Genomic DNA, 18,282 nt, shown 5'->3' with positions numbered 1-18,282 from the left:
TGCTTTTTAAATACCAACCAAATAAATGTATTTGAAAACAAAGAAATCACAATACTCAAGCGCAGGAGCATTAAGATAAAATAACATAGAAATATCGCTCTTAGACTACAGTATTCACGCTTTGCAATTACCTTCATAGCCTAGAGAATAACGTAAACCGAATAGCACGAAGAAGAAGAATAAAACACTATAAAAATGCCTCCACGTCCACCGATGATTGTCATGCTTAAGTGACTTAAAAAGAATACAAATGAAAATATTCTGTACATTCATCACATAAGGTAAGAAAGAATTGGCTTTGGAAATCTGTTCGCTGTCCAATTTTGCACATATGGCTTAAACTTTCGAAACGAGTGTCACTTTCACACATTGGTGGACCTCTTGGCGTGAAGCATTTCTATGAGCAGATTGTTGCATGGCACTTCTCCGCACAGGTGCTTGTAGCACAGGAAGTCCTCGGCCTGTGCGCTGAGCGACCGCACCTCAGGCAGCCGCAGGATGAGCTGGCTGAAGCGGTCCAGACACTGAGGATACGAGTAGAGCGTGTACTCGAGCAGAGCGCTGTTTACCTGCTCCTGAATGCTCTCCACAAACTGCTGGTTCTCCAGGAGCTTCACATCTGCAGACAAAAGATAAATTATTACAGATCACGTAGGCTGTTCACATCTATGGCACCGAAATGCTACAATTTGCATTTAACGCTTGCAAATTTGGACACAGGTAAAGGAAAGGAAAAGAAAAGCTTTGCTAGTTTTCAGTTTTCACTCAAGTTTTGCTTGAATAGACTAGTCTTCTAGTGACGGGAGAGATTAACCTTTTTAAAGCTTGCTTGGCAAAAGGATTCACTGTTACGAAGCACTCAAAAGACCTCATACTGGTTGATGCCTGCTGGTTAAAACTGTGTGAATACATCAAAAACTCAGGCCAAACATGCATAAACAGCTTTTAACCCACTAAACAAAAAAATAGTTATCCTAATACTGTTAAAGGGATAGTTCACCCCCAAAAATGTAATTCCTGTTATTAATTACTCAACCTCATGTTGTTCTAAACCTGTAAGATCTTCATTTGACTTTGGAACACAAATTAAGATATTTTCCATTAAACCCGGCATAGACAGCAGTGCAACTGACAAGTTCAAAGCCAGGAAGGGTAGTTTTGAGACGTTTCAATTTGAAAAGTTTTGAGAATAAAAAGTTGAAAGGTTTCGAGAATTAGAGGTTGAAAAGTTTTGAGAATAAATAGACAAAGCGTTTCGAAAATGAAGTCGAAATATTTAGGGAATAAAAAATCAAATGTTTTTATGTTAAATAAAGTCGAAATGTTTTGAGAATAAAGTCAAAAGGTTTTGAGAATAAAAAGTCAAAAGGTTTTGAGAATAAAAAGTTGAAAGGTTTCAAGAATAAAAAGTTGAAAGGTTTTGAAAATAAGAAGTTTAAAAGTTTCGAGAATAAGAAGTCAAAAGGTTTCGAGAATAAAAAGTTGAACGTTTTCAAGAATAAGAAGTCGAAAGTTTTTGAGAATAAAAAGTTTAAAGGTTTTGAGAATAAAAAGTCGAGAGGTTTTGAGAATAAAAAGTTTAAAAGTTTCGAGAATAAAGTAGAATTGTTTTGTGAAAAAAGTCAAAAGGTATCGGGAATAAAAAGTTGAAAGGTTTCCAGAATAAGAAGCCGCAAAATTTTGAGAAGAAAAAGTCGGAATATTTCGAGAATAAAGTTTAAATGTTTTGAGGATAAAGTCAAAAGGTTTAGAGAATAAAAAGGTATATTCTCGTAATGTAAACTTTATTCTCAAAACATTTAGACTTTATTCTCGTAATTTCGACTTTATCCTCGTAATTTTGACTTTATTCTCGTAATTTTGACTTTATTCTCGTAATTTTGACTTTATTCTCGTAATTTCGACTTTATTCTCAAAATATTTAGACTTTATTCTCATAATTTTGACTTTTTTCTCAAAACATTTAGACTTTAATCTCGAAAAACACACTTATTCTCAAAATATTTCGACTTTAATGTCTTTTTTAAACTTTTTTACGTGGTACTAAAATGCTGTCGCTATAGACACTGGTCATTCCGCGGCAACGAACCGTTGCAATTTTTAAAACAGTTGTGATGTAACAAAGCCACATTTACTGTTATCAAGTGACTTTGGCAGTTTGATATGTTCTCTGAACTTCTGGTTAAATACAAATGATTCACAAACAATTCAAAGCTTTCTAAGCAAAACGTCCATCACCATAATACTTTCTCCACACTCTCCCTCCACTGACTACTATCATGGCCATCTTACATATTAACTGAGTGACAAAATTGTGACTAATAAAGTGGTGTAAAAGTTGGATGAATACTGAAATGACTGTTCAGAATTATCTTAAAATTAGTTTAGTATCGCTTATGGAAGTGGCCCAATCCAGAATCAGAAAAATCAGAGTTCATGTGGGTCATGCTGTTATGAAACACATATGAGAGAAAAATCTGATTTGGGCAGTCTAAACATATAGTCCCAGCGGAGATGTATGTGTGTGTGTGTGTGTGTACCTGGTATTCATCACGTTGTGGGGACCAAATGTCCCCACAAGGATAGGAATACCAGTAGATTTTGACCTTGTGGGGACATTTCTCAGGTCCCCATGAGGAAACAGGCTTATAAATCATGCCCAATGAGTTTTTTTGATGAAGTAAAAGTGTGCACAATCTCCTGTGAGGGCTAGATTTAGGTGTAGGGCCATAGAAAGTACAGTTTGTACAGTATAAAAACCATTACGCCTATGGAATGTCCCCATAAAACATGTAAACCCAACGTGTGTGTGTGTGTGTGTGTGTGTGTGTGTGTGTGTGTGTGTGTGTGTGTGTGTGTGTGTGTGTGTGTGTGTGTGTGTGTGTGTGTGTGTGTGTGTGTGTGTGTGTGTGTGTGTGTGTGTGTGTTTTGGTGACAATAGCCTGACCCATTAATGGAGCACTTTAAAGCATTAGCAGAGCTCATCAGAAGAGCTATTCACACAGTAATTAAATTGTTGAATAATCTTTTCAGTACATTTGAAGGACACAAATTACTCAATAAAGCTGCTTCCATTTAGGCAAAGAATGAAAAAAATCAATGTGACAGAGTGAGAGGAGACGACAAATTCTTTCGATTTCACATCCAGTTTTCTCCTTTCAGCTGTTTGTTTATGGTGCCTAATCAAATTGAAAGTGGACGTTTCTAGGAAAAGGTTTGTTGCTAGGTACAAGTTAGAGGACCTGCATTTATTTAATACATTTGCGGTTTACTATATTTCTTAAACTGTACTGTATTGAGGCTATATTGATTAAGTCATGCCTCTGAAATCAAAATATGTTTAAAATATTGTAAAATGTGCTTAAATGATTAAGGGGAGACCAAGATTTCATACAAGATTTCTGTAACTAGAAGGTCAAATGCAACTAATTTTGGTCAAAAGAGTAACTAAATAACTGATGTTATTTTTTTCAGGAATGTTTTAAGGTCTATGATGCAAAATGTTTCATTAAAACATAAACCTACTTTACATTCAGTGGAACTTGCCTCAGAATTGCTAGAGTATTTTGTAAAATATAATATAAAATTTGCAACCAAATCTGTTTTTGGCTTCATACTTTCCAAAACCCTTTGTGTTATGCGTAATTGTTTTTTCAGTTACCGTCTGTCACTCTGTAGACTGTCATTGTGTCTCTGCATGTGCTAAAAATGAAGTTCAGAAGCTTGTGAAACTGCACACAGTCGTACTCACTGGGGTTGAAGAGGATGAGGAACTTCAGACAGGCCATCTCTCTTCTGTCCACCTGCAGCAGCTGCAGTCTCCTGGCCAGCTCCTGTCCTCTCTGCACCATAGTGGCCAGAGGAGGTCCCGCGTCAGACATCGCCGACAGATCCACCTACAGCACACAGCATCTTCACTACTCTCTTCCTACTAACATGTTCTGCTTTTCTTCAAACATTGAAGCTTTTACATATGATGACGGTTGAAAACACTCACCTCCTGTCCTGTAATGAGTAGCAGACTGTTGTCTCTCCCATGATGCACCTGTCTGCAGATATGATCGAGAAGCAGCAGTTCGCTCCAGCAGTTATGCAGCAGTCGCATCTGATCTCCAACCTAAATAAGGAGAAATTGTTACAGTATGATACTGATTTAAGACAAATTATTGAAATTTAAGCAGATACTACTGCCAATATTACAAAATAAAACATTAAAAACTATAAATAACTTGTTTTCTAAAAAAAAACCTCGTCCAACAGTGACACCAGCAGCTAGAGTTACAGCATCGAGTTAAAGGCATAGCAAGTTTTAATATCTTTTTAGTCTATATTTATATCTTGTATTTCTGCTGTTTTTGGTAATTATGAGTAATTATTATTTGGAAGAGAGTAGACAATGACTGTTTTTAATGTTTATGTCCTAATTTAGCGAGATGGCAGACGATGAAAACTGCTAGCGTCATGTGCACTTCAGTATATTAAACAAAATCTTGCATCTGTGCCATTCATTCATAAAGAGACAAGCGGGATTATTCATATTTAAATGGTATTTTTGCATCTTAAAGGAACACTCCACTTTTTTTGGAAATAGGCTTATTCTCCAACTCCAACTCCAACTTAATAAGTTGAGTTTTACAGTTTTGAAATCTATTCAGCCGTTTTCCTGTTCTGGCGAAATCACTTTTAGCATAGCTTAGCATAGATCATTGAATCCTATTAGACCAATAGCATCGCGTTCAAAAATGACTAACAGTTTCCATTATTTGTCCTGTTTAAAACATGACTCTTGTGTAGCAGTGTTGTTTTTGACAACCATCTTAGATTTAGTCTTAGTCTTAGTCTTTTGGACTAAAATGCTTATTAGTTTTAGTCAAATTTTAGTCACTTCTATATGTGATAGTTTTAGTCCAATTTTAGTCGACGAAAAGTCAAAAAGGTTTTAGTCTAATTTTAGTCAAAAAAGGGGAAAAAGTAGTCTTTTAACAAATTAATGTTGGTCAGTAAGTATTTTGCTGTTTGGTAGTGTCACTTATAAGTTGTGAAAATAGCAGATCTATAGTTCAACACATTGTGAGCTTCCGGATCGACTATTTTCACCAATAATTACAATAATGAAGGAATGGTTTTAGACATAAAAGACATATATTTGAAATACACCCATAGGTCCTCTCGCCGTTTGCGACCACACTGTGTGCAAACTGCCGCCATCATGGTTAATCGTCTGTCTGTCTGAGTGACAACAATGTGACGTGTTGAGCACGTTGTGCGCTGCACACCAGGTGGTGGGCGTAACCAAACAAGAATAGAATGCTAAAACACTTGCCATACTAGTATGGCAAAGAGTATTTAATGTTAAAACGGCTTGCCATGGCGGCAGATACTTTTTAGGTTTTAATTGGCATGCACAATAAGCAGAAATGTCATGCATTTTAAACGTCTGACGGACCACCCACTAACATTTTCGTCTATTCTCGTCTCGTCAACGAAAAAACACACACGTCTCGTCATGTTTTAGTCATCAACGAGCCATTTTTATCTCGTCATCGTCTCGTTATCGTCATGAAAAAAAGTGCCGTCAACGAAATGATTTCGTCATCGTCATCGTTGACGAAAACAACACTGTTGTGTAGTTATATCGTGTACTAATACCATCAGAAAATGTAAAGCTGTGATTTTCTAGGCCAAGTTTTAAATAGGACAAATATCGAAACTCGTTGGTTATTTTTGAACGCAATGCTATTGGTCTAATAGGATTCAATGATACATGCTAAGCTATGCTAAAAGTTATATCGTCAGAACAGGAGAACGGCTGAATGGATTTCAAAATGGTAAAACTCAACTTATTAACTCGGGGGGAGTTGGAGAATGAGTCTATTTCAAAAAAAGTGGAGTGTTCCTTTAAAGGAGTAGTTCACTTTCAGAACAGTAATTTACAGATAATGTACTCACCCCCTTATCATCCAAGATGTTCACATCTTTCTTTCTTTAGTCATAAGGAAATTATGTTTTTTGAGGAAAACATTCAGGGATTTCTCTCCATATAATGGACTTCTATGCTGCCCCCGAGTTTAAACTTCCAAAATGCAGCTTCAAAGGGCTCTAAATGATCCCAGCCGAGGAAAGAAGGGTCTTATCTAGCAAAACGATCAGTTATTTTCTAAATAAGTTACAATTTATATATTTTTTAACCTCTAATGCTTGTCTTGTCTAGCTCTGTGTAGAGATTAAAAAGTATATAAATTGTAAATGTTTTTAGAAAATAACTGATTGTTTTGCTAGATAAGACCTTCTTCCTTGGCTGGGATCATTTAGAGCCTTTGAATCTGCATTTTGGAAGTTCAAACTCGGGGGCACCATAGAAGTCCATTATATGGAGAGAAATCCTGAAATGTTTTCCTCAAAAAACATCATTTTTTCACGACTGAAGAAAGAAAGACATGAACATCTTGGATGACAAGGGGGTGAGTACATTATCTGTAAATTTTGGTTCTGAAATTGAACTACTATAAATTTGGTGGGGGGTAATTGAGAATGAATGGGGAATGTCACATGAGAAGAGGCCAGCATCGTTTTGGATATGATTGGATATGACTGGTAATGTTCAGCTTTGTGAGTAATCAGCTTGGTGAATTTTAAAGTAAAATTCGGTTTCTGTGACAAGTATTTACAGAGCTTTGATGACTGATGATTCGAAAAATTCAATAATAGTTAAAAGTTAACTATTAAAAACAATAGCTGAACATGCATTCACAATTAAAACATGTTGTTTAAAATGATTACTGCCTTGAGTTATGACATTTACATTTGGAATAAATGTTAAATGCTTCAAAGTACTAACATGGTTAGATTCATACTTGGCTTTAATGAATGGATTATTGATTACATTTGTTAATGTAAAAATATAAAATAGATTTTTTTTTGTGTAAATAATAATTTATTTAACCAAGAAATGTCCCAGTCCAATTGTCTTGATTAAATACACATTACTTACACTATCAGAAAAAGAAAATTATATATTTTTTACATTAACTGTGCAATCAAAATTTTATTTATTAAACCCAAGTATGAATCTAATCAAGTTATTGTTACATTTTAGATTTCAATATAAGGCAGTAACGATTCAAACAATATATTTTATTTGTGAACTTGTGTTCAGCTATTCTTTAATAGTTAACTATTTTTGAATTTTTGGATCATCAGTCATCAAATACAGTAAATACTAGAAATTTACCTTAAATTTCACCAAGCTGATTACTCACTAAAAACTCCCACAGATTATGTTTTCAGGCCATTTTGACATAACAAAGGGGTTTTATCTAAGTGTGCAAGTTGTTTATTTACTTTTTTATTAGTCTTCCCATCAACGTCAGTATATTGTTCATTTAGACTGATTCGCAAATGCAAAACACGCACAAACCAGTCATATCCAATCATATTGTGATGCATTGCCTTCTTTCATTCTCAATTACCCCCCACCAATCTCACAGCAAGCTTTAGGGAGTCTGTTAAAACTCAATGGGCTCAGGAGAGGTGAGAAATACGTGACCACCCACGGCAACTCTACCTGCTGGTGTCGCTGTTGGACAATGCTTCTTTAGAAAAACATGTGATTTATACACTTTGTAATATTGGCGTTGTTTTATTTTTGTGCTATGAATGTTTGTTCTCATCCAATATTTTAAGGAGACACTGCCTCCCTTGCTTCCTCAGAGGAAACACCCCTGATGTTATCATATATCTTTAATACTGTTTCAAAGCATCCCATACAAAAATAATTAAGTAAAAACTGAATATATAAATCTGAAATAATAATAATGTTATAATAGTATACGAAAAATAACACTGAATGGTGTCCAACAATGTTGAGATTTTGGCCTTTTTGTTTTTTCAGACTAGGGTAAAGAAAACACCCAAAAAACACTGTTAAGTGTTTATTTTATAGCACTTCATCTATTTGTGTCAATAGATTTCAATTACAATCCATACTTTTAAAGGCCGTTTTCTCAAAATGAGTTTTTTCTCCTACGCTGAGCCATAAATCTCTACTTCAGTAGCACTTACACACACCAAACTTTACATTTTTATTCCTGTCTATATCCTGAAGGTTTTTACAGAGGGTTTTGTTCAGATATAATTTGCTTGATTTTATACATCATTTTATTTTTCCCCAGAAAATGGTAAAAAATATAGTGTTTCCTGTCTGTTCTAAGTTTTTTCTGAATTATGCAGTGACGAAATGAGATGCACAAAATTCCCTCTATAAAAACATTTTACTCTAATATGTCAAAAAAAACAAGAATTTTGAAACTGCCTTCATCCAGTGTTTAGATTTTTGTACTAGAAATGTGTGCAAACTAGTGCATATTTTACTAAATAATGACTAATTTGCATATTTAAACCTAACATTTTAGAAAACTTGTAATGCAAAATATGTTTGCAATTATCAATGTAATCAATCAACTGGGTAAGTAAAGTGATAACTATTAGTTAATTTTTTACCCTGTTCACCTGCAGTGTCTCGCCTTAACTGAACGGACAAAAAGTTGAGCACAAAAGATATTTTGAAAAAAAAATTCTGTCCATACAGTGAAAGTCAAGGGATCTAAACTATCATTTAATATCTTTGACAGTACGGACAAAAACAGAGATGTGTTTCAGAAGATCTTATTTTGTGTTCCACAGGAGAAAGAATTGGAAATGGAATAACATGAGGATTGTAAATATAGTCGGGTGAATGATTGGTTTAGTTTTGGTTTCGTTGAGAGAAAGCCTGGCTTCCATAAAAGCTTCAGAAACTGCATAGAGACTACATCGCAATAGCCTGAACAGGAAATTGATAACTCTTTGTAAAAAGCAAAAGATGATCTAAAATATGTTTAATCACTAATATCTCAAAGCATTGTCACCAATTCCATAAAAAGTCTCAAACAATTTTGACTCCAATCATAGTACACGGCACAAGCTCAAGCACACCACCTCTGACTCTAAAACCCAAAGAAATACCCTTGCATAGAGATGAACAGCTAAGCGGATAGAGATCATAAAAGAGGGAATGAGAGACCTTGTGACGATCACACATCGAATGCGCTGTATTTACGAGCGCCAGACGATGACCTCTCGCAGCCTCTCCATCTCCGTCCATGTCTTCCTCCCCCACTAACACACTATACAGTACACCGCATTTTGAAGGCCACGTTGTGTCAGTATTTTGACGCACAATATGAAGCGTAGCGCTACATATATCAAACGCAGCCCAGACACAATTACTCAAACCGTACATCCACATCTAATCCACAGCCTCGAGACCCGGAAACTTGACCTCTCTCGCGTCCGTAGATACAAAGTGTCAGACTTATCATTCACAAACCCTCCCTAGTATGTACACAAACATGCACTAATCAATCTTTTCAATCGAAATGCACATTTTCCACATCGCACGATACCTTTCATCAGCCAGGAACAACTATGTGGCTGCGATTCCTGAACTATTGCTGCGTGGAATGTAATTAAGTGTTTCTGAAAGAGAGTCAGTCGCTGGCATGCGTTTTCAAACTCTGACACATTTTATGCTCGCAATCGCAGAACGCCAGTTGCCATGGCTGCGGAATGGAATGAACTGTACGAAAAATATGCGACGGCCATGCAGGTGCGAATGGGCAAAAACAAAGTTTGACATTCTACATTATTTGCTTGAATTCATTGGATGAATGCCGTCACTTATCGCCCGAATATTCTGTTTAATATGAGTTGTGACCCATGATTAAGAGGTAAGAGCTTTGTGAGACATTCTGTGTATGTCAACAGTGTATCTGTTTCAGAATTACAGCAACAACACATCTTTTGTGATTTGCAACACTCCCTTATGCCAACAGTGTCCAAATAAGAGATACCAAATTCACATCGGATGCCTTTTTGCCAAAATTCCTGTTAACATCCATTCAAAAACTTTTGGAAACCGAGCAAGAATTTTTGACTTTGACGCACTTCAGATACTACCACTAAAATCTAAACATTAAAATGCAATCTTAGTTTTAAAGCTGCTTCACAAACAGGCTACAACAGTATCTGAATGCCCTGGCGTCCCTAAATGTTATCTTTCGGTAAGATACGTGGTTTGGCGACAAAATAGCAGACTTTCTCCAAAATAGCATTAGACAAAACACTCCAGATGATCAGAGAAGTGTCCACATGTATAAACGCACACACACAGTTTGTCTTAATCTCAAAAGATGTACCTTTAGTTCCTTGAAGAAGACACAGCTTCTTGCCCACTCGACTATTGAGAATAACGTCTGATCCGCCATGACACACAACAGGCTGAACGGCCGCGGTTTGTCCAGTTTCCCCTTGCCGCTTTGCTCCTGGTGAAGGTATGCACAGATCTTCTCTCTTACCTGGAAACAAGAAGTAAATTGAGAAATGAATGTCTATGGTTACATGTACATACTGTAATCTGTTACAGCTACTGAGAAACAATGTGTGATTAATTTACAGGTACTTGTGAAAAAAAAAAGAATTACAAAGGGGGTTACATCTGAATATTCTCACACACATACAGATTTAATTGATTTCTGTCTGCACTAAAATATGAGACAATAGTATTTCAGGAGTTTAGGATACAGAATAGAACATATACTTATTTTATAACTGTTTTATTTTCTATTTGTTATTTTTTTAAGATTAACTTTTTTCCCCAGTGTCATAGCTATGCAAATATTTGATTTCAAAAACAGTATCATAGCTATTAAACTATATGTGACCCTGGAACACAAAACCAGGCTGAAGTAGCACTGGGATATTTGCAGCAATATCCAAAAATACATTGTATGGGTCATAAATTCTTTTATGCCAATTAGGATATTAAGTAAAGATCATGTTCGATGAAGATATTTTGTAAATGTCCTACCATAAATATAAAAAAATGCTATTTTTAATTAGTAATATGCACTTTAAAGGTGATTTTCTCAGTGTTTTGACTTTTTTTTGCACTCTCAGAATGCAGATTTTCAAATATCGTCCTATCCTAACAAGTCATATTTCAATGAAAAGCTTATTTATTCAATATCCTTCTTTCTTTCTTTTTTTTAATTACCCTTATGACTGGTTTTGTGGTCCAGGGTCACATATCTTTTGATTCTAAATCTGTATTTAACATCATAACAATCTCAGAGTAAAAAAAGATACTAAAGTCAGATTTTTTAATGGTTGTGCTTTAAAATTAAAATTTTATGATCTTAATTCAAATGTTTTTGAAGGGTTTTTTATAGCCTGACAAGAATTAGTGTTGATTATATTGTAAGGTTAACAGTGCCTTAAAGGAGTAGTCCACTTTCAGAACAACAATTTACAGATAATTTACTCACCCCCCTGTCAGCCAAGATATTTATGTCTTTTTTTCTTCAGTCGTCAAGAAATTATGTTTTTTGAGATAAACATTTCTGGAAATTTCTCCATATAATGGACTTAAATGGTGCCCCGATTTTTGAATCTTCGAAATGCCGTTCAAACGGTTGTAAACAATCCCAGCCGACGAAGAAGGGTCTTGTCTACCGAAACGTTCGGTCATTTTCTTAGAAAAATATATTTTTACTTAAGCACTGAAACTCGTCCAGCACTAGGGCTTGTAGTGCGCGTTCTCGACTCCACGTAAGTTACTACGTCCACTGTGCTCTGCAACGCAGCGAATGCTTGAAGCAGTCCCATCACCGGACTCGCCGATTGTTTGTAACAGTGGAACAGATGTGGTCCAGACGTGACAGCACTGGGATTCCTGCTCCGCTGGAAATGGCTGGCATTTTCCACACTTGCACCACCATCTCGTCTCGTTTGAACGCGGTCTGCCTGAGGCTTGTGTCGCCGCCGCGGCTGTCGCAGTTTTCTCTCTCTGACAGAGTTCATCGTCTGTGTATTCCGGCTCAAAAAGGTAGGAAACGGTCAAAAACTCCATCTCATGTGCTCCTTCAGCTTCAAAGTCGTCCGACATCGTTGTACTTTATGTTGTACCTTGTTGCTAAAGAGTATTTGATTGCGTTGGACTTCTCTCTTCTCAAGTTCGCTTTGTAAACACTGGGTCTGTAGTTTCACATACGTCACGCGTGACCTTTCGACGTGAGTACGTGGAGTCGGGAACATGCACTACAAGCCCTAGTGCTGGACGAGTTTCAGTGCCTAAAAGGTATATAAAAATATATTTTTCTAAGAAAATGACCGAATGTTTCGGTAGACAAGGCCCTTCTTCGTCGGCTGGGATCGTTTACAGCCATTTGAAGCTGCATTTAAACTGCATTTAAACGGCATTTTGAAGATTCAAAAATCGGGGCACCATTTAAGTCCATTATATGGAGAAATTTCCAGAAATGTTTATCTCAAAAAACATAATTTCTTGACGACTGAAGAAAAAAAGACATAAACATCTTGGATGACAAGGGGGTGAGTAAATTATCTGTAAATTGTTGTTCTGAAAGTGAACTACTCCTTTAAAGGAGTTCACTTTCAGAACAGTAATTTACAGATAATGTACTCACTTGTCATCCAAGATGTTCATGTCTTTCTTTCTTCAGTCGTAAGAAAATTATGTTTTTCAGTAAAACATTTCAGGATTTCTCTCCATATAGTGGACTTCTGTGGTGCCCAAGAGTTTGAACTTCCAAAATGCAGCTTCAAAGGGCTCTAAACAATCACAGCTGAGGAAAGAAGTATCTTATCTAGCAAAATTATGGGTTAAATTACAATTTATATACTTTTTAACCTCAAATGCTTGTCTTGTCTAGCTTGGCAAATTGAGCATTTGAGATTAAAAAGTATATAAGTTGTAAATGCTTTTAGAAAATAACTGATCGTTTCGCTAGATAAGAACCTTCTTCCTCGGCTGGGATCATTTAGAGCCCTTTGAAGCTGGATTTAAACTGCATTTTGAAAGTTCAAACTGGGGGGCACCATAGAAGTCCATTATATGGAGAGAAATCCTGAAATGTTTTCCTCAAAAAACACCCTTTCTTTACGACAAGAAAGACATGAACATCTTGGATGACAAGGGAGTGAGAACATTATCTGTAAATTTTTGTTCTGAAAGTGAACTACTCCTTTAAGTGTTTAAAAATGCGTAATGAAAATTTTGGAAAAGTAATCAAATGTAATCAGTTACATTACTTTAAGGAAGTAACTGAAATAGTTACACTACTTTTTACATTTCAAATATAGTAACTTGAGGTCTCTAGTCACAACCTTCCCAACTCTGCTGATATTAAACATATTTGCTCTGTTTTTAACTTAAACACTGTATTAATGAAAAAAAAAAACAGTACAGCGTGTTTTTTAATTAAATTATTTTAAATAGAAATAAATTTTGCTTAATTTAGAGGTTAATATTGTTTGGTACCCTCAAAATACAAAATGTTAAAGAAAAAGTGGTAATACTTTACAATACTGCATTAACTAACGAATAAAGAGTAATAAATCTTTGTTAATGTTAGTCAATAAAAATACAGTTCTTCATTGTTAGTTTATGTTTGTTCACAGCGCATTAATTAATTAATGTTAAGAAACACAACTTGTGATTTTAATAATGCATTAGTAAATGCTGAAAATTTCTTCTACATTTAATAATCTTAGCTGATGTTTTGTTCATTCTTAGTTCATGTTAACTAATGTAGCTAACTAATGTTAACTAATGAACCTTACTGTAAAGTGTTACCAAAAAAGTACCAAAAAGTTAATGCATTAACTAACATTAACTTAAAATGACCAATACATTTGTTATAATATTTATTATTTTTTGTTCATGTTAGATCATTGTTAGTCTATTATAGCTCAGGTCCATTAAATATTATTAACAGATAAAACTTTTGATTGTAACGTTGTATTAGTAAATATTGAAATTACCTAATATTAGCAAATGCAAAGAAGTATGTTCATTGTTAGTTCATGTTAACTAATGGATACAAAAATAGAATAATATTAAACTAAAAAAACAGAACATCAGTTTCATAAAAAAATACAAATGTTACACTTGTCTTTGGTCTGTTTTGACCACCTCAGTTAGAAATACCATAAGTTTATGAACACTTTGAATTCTTACAAAATCAATGGGATCTTATTTTGCATTCAGAAGAAAATAATACAGGCTTGTAAAGATTTATTTTTCATTAACTTCATAAAGACACAATATTTAAAATATTGGTCAATCAATACTAGATTTCTTTTTCATTTCTAGAAAACGTGATATTTCAAGTAAGCAAAAATATAAAGGTGCTTCACGATGCCATAGAAGAACCTTTTTTGTCTAAATGGTTCTATAAAGAACCTTTAACATCTAAAGAACCTTTCTGTTTCACCAAAAGGTTCTTTTTGGCAAAAGAAGGTTCTTCAGATTATAAAAAGGTAAGAAAGAGATGGTTCTTTAAAGAACCTTTGACTGAATGGTACTTTGTGGAACCAAAAATGGTTCTTCTATGGCATCGCTGTAAAGAACCTTTTAAAGCACCTTTATTATTAAGAGTTTAGTTGAAACAATGAAAAAAATGTATTTTACAGGCTAAATAAAGTACAATTTTCGCACTTTTTTTGTATCAGCTTATTAATTTCTTTCTCCAGATGATTTAACTCATACCTGCTCCTCATCTGGATCACATCTGGCCAGGTCTGTCACCAGCGGGGGCAAACCAGGGTTCATGGGGCTGGTGTGTGGGGACGCCGGCATGCAGCCATCAGGGTACGGGTAACCTAGTGAGGAATCTGGTGAGCTGGAGTATGCATCTGGGTATTCAGCTTTAATCAATCTGCTCGGTAAGGATGGAGCAGTGTATTGGTACTGAGCCGGGAATGAACCGTAGCTCTGCAGCGCTACACCCAGGGCCGGAGGGCAGAGAGGAGGGCAGTCGTACTCCGGAGAGGACAGAGAAGGGTGATGGAGACCTGAGAGTGATCCGGGAAGCTGGTACTCAGTCTGGGTGCCGGAGAGAAGGGATGGGTTGGCCTCTATTTTAAAGCCGCTGGCTCTGATTAAAGCTCTCTTCTGCTGTTTCAAAGCCCGGTCCCGCTTGTACATGGGCCCAAACTTGTTCCTTCCCCCTCTCATTCGATCTGCACGGACAGCTGGGAGGAAAAGAGGGTGAGAGAATGCATATCAGGCTTATCAAATATTATTTGCATTTTGCAGATGTGCTGTTTGTCTGATACAGTTGGCAGTGTAAGCCTATTTTCGGAGCACAGTGGATGAAAAGCCAAATAAAGCAAGGAATGCTTGGCACGGTTTCGCTTTAGTAAGTCAGGGCGAAAGCAAATGGATATTTCTCTTCATATGGACATTTTCCGGACTGGTTTTTGTGAACTCTCAACATGAATCCGCGAGTCTTATCAGCGCGTGAGGAATGTGTCACAGGCGCGCGCGGAAACAGGTGCTTCTCTGCACTCAGCCTGGGAATCGCAAGGAAAAATAAGAGACTGACAAGGATGTTTTCCATCCCAGAAACGTTTAAATAATATAATTGAATAATGAATAATAATTCTGAATCAAATTTAAATAAAATTTTAATGAAACATAATGAAAACATTAAATAAAACATATTTGTAACAAGATTTAACTGATTTAAATATACATACAGTGTGTCAAAACACATGGTTTTCATTACTTTTAGGTTAATCAAAAATAATTTAGATATTAGATATTTAGAGGTCCCCAATGAGTGTCAGTGAATATGACACAAGTTATTCTTTAATTAAATTATCTTAAATTTTTATATTTTAGATTTATTAAATTTTACTAAATGCCTTGAGTCTAAATTGCATAAACACATACATGATTTAATATCATACTAAGCATTATATTCTCTCAGCTTTAATTTTTCAAGAGAACAGCAATATATTCACGACTTTCAGCGTGGCTTTTTAAATAAGACATTTTATATATTTATTTTGGCTCCTTTAAAGCAAAAGTGCAAAGGTTTTCTAATGAGAAACACGGCTCACCCTCGAGTCTCATGCCGACGCTGAGGCACTTCTGGAAGCGACAGAAGGGGCATCTCTTCCTCTGGGTTTTGTCAATGCCACAGTCCTGGTTCTGCGTGCACGTGTATCTCTTGTTATTCTGAACAGTCCTCTTGAAAAAACCCTGTCATGGTAAGATATAATAAGGATTTAATTCTGTCAGGCTCTGTCAACTGTTAAAAAAAAAAAAAAGAAAAAAAAAAGATATTTTGTACATTTCCTAATGCAAATATATCAAAACTTTTTTTTTATTAGTAATATGCATTGCTAAGAATTTCATTCTGACAACTTTAAAGGCGATTTTCTCAATGTTTCGATTTTTGCACCCTCACATTCCAGATTTTTGTATCTCGGTCAAATATTGTCCTACCCCAACAAACCATCAATGGAAAGCTTATTTATGATGCATAAAACTTATGACTGGTTTAATGGATATCTGTTACATGATGAAACCAAAAAGATATTAGGTTACACTTTATTTTAAGGTGTCCAACTGTTACAGTGTGATTATTCATTTAAGTAATAAATATTAACAACACATGCTTAAGGTTTTATTTAGGGTTATTTGCATGCATTTATTTATGATATAGCCTACTGTTATTACTAAGTATTTTACCATGACACTGTTGTTACTTAAAAACTACTAAATAATAACACATAAATTACTAAATAAATGTCATGAACAACATTAACGAAGACAGTTGATGTTTATAACATTAGCTCCATTGTAGAACTCTTCACTGTAAATAAACGTTTTCGTTTATAATTATTAAGCGTTTCAGAGTTAATAACAAGAGATGAACTGGCTCGTACCTTACAGCTTTCGCAGGTAAGAAGGCCGTAATGATATCCGGACACTTTATCTCCACATACCGGACACAACTCCTCCAGCTCCTCATCTGCTGTGAAGTCCATCACCCTCACAGATGCGTCTGAGGCAACAAATCAAGCGCTTCTGTTAAAAATGTTACGATCGTTTGCAAAAAAAAAAAAAAAAAAAAAAAAAAGTTTCTTTTACAAAACTATATTTCGCTTTTTTAATGATTATTGAAAAATATTTAAAATAGTTAAATCTCTTAAAAGACTTGTGGACGTGCATTCTAACCACAGTATAATGCTATGATGATCCAAACATCACATCAATTCCACAAGACAACTTTATCAGTAAAGCTTGCACTGTAAAATACCTTATAGCGTCTTCCTGAACAGTGATCAGCGATAAAATAAAACAACGATAAAAGTGTCAAATCAAAAGTATGTTAATGAAAAAATAATGAATAATGCTAGAGATCTAGAGCTCTCGATTCATCTGTTTAGTCGTGCATCTGGACACGCAGAGGAGAGGATGAATTTGATCATATTGGCTCCTGTCATGCCTCCTATATGGACGTGACCACCCACCCGACCGACGCCCACTTCACGACACACACACACACACACACACACACACACACACACACACACACACACACACACACACACACACACACACACACATGTTGTGTTTACATGTTTTATGGGGACATTCCATAGGCGTAATGATTTTAATACTGTACAAACCGTACACCCTACACCTACCCTACACCTAAACCTAGCCCTCACAGGAGATTGTGCACACTTCTACTTCCTGAAAAAAACTCATTGTGCATGATTTATAAGCCTGTTTCCTCATGAGGACCTATGAAATGTCCCCAGAAGGTCAAAATTTACTGGTATTACTATCCTTGGGGACATTTGGTCCCCATAACGTGATAAATACCAGGTACACACATACACACATCACGAGTTAAATGCGATGTTTAGCTCATTAATTTCATACTAAACAGAATGAGATGGGAGTTATCAAAAACAATTGTACTTTACATAATAATTATTTGATTATCCCAACTTCTATTATAGGCTAATTTTAGCCTATTATTAATTCAAATTTACTGATGAATGAATAGTTACGTTGAATACTAATGATCATTCGTATATGAAAATTCACAGATTAGATAGTCATATTGTTAAATTAGCCTAATACAAGTGGTGGAATTAATAATCGTTATTTACTTTTTATCAAATTAGTTTTAGTGTTTTGGGGAAACCATTGGTAAGCTACATGAAATAAAATAAAAACATGTTTTGAGTTTCAACACTTCAGTATGTTAAAATAATAACAATATATTAATCTGATCCAAAAAGATACGCTCGATGAAAGGCTTGAAAAGCTTGAAGAAATGTTACACGGATTTTAACTGAAGGGTTACTTGAAGATTTATTTTCGATGTTATTTAATATTTATTTAACCACAATTTA

General features: G+C 35.3%; 1 protein-coding gene across 1 annotated transcript; it reads right to left on the bottom strand.

Moving 5' to 3' along the window:
* Positions 1-36: 36 nt before the first annotated feature.
* Positions 37-16,905, bottom strand: nr5a1a (nuclear receptor subfamily 5, group A, member 1a). Its single transcript, XM_073818895.1, has 7 exons — positions 16,798-16,905; positions 15,967-16,108; positions 14,609-15,093; positions 10,236-10,394; positions 3,998-4,117; positions 3,752-3,896; positions 37-619 (listed from the first exon to the last, which is right to left on the bottom strand). The coding sequence occupies exons 1-7, from the start codon at positions 16,897-16,899 to the stop codon at positions 363-365; spliced, it is 1,410 nt and encodes a 469-aa protein (XP_073674996.1). The 5' UTR covers positions 16,900-16,905; the 3' UTR covers positions 37-362.
* Positions 16,906-18,282: the final 1,377 nt, after the last annotated feature.

The sequence above is a fragment of the Garra rufa genome, chromosome 15 (assembly GCF_049309525.1).
Source record: "Garra rufa chromosome 15, GarRuf1.0, whole genome shotgun sequence".
Lineage (NCBI taxonomy): Eukaryota > Metazoa > Chordata > Actinopteri > Cypriniformes > Cyprinidae > Garra > Garra rufa.
This window is presented reverse-complemented; position numbering and strand designations above follow the sequence as displayed.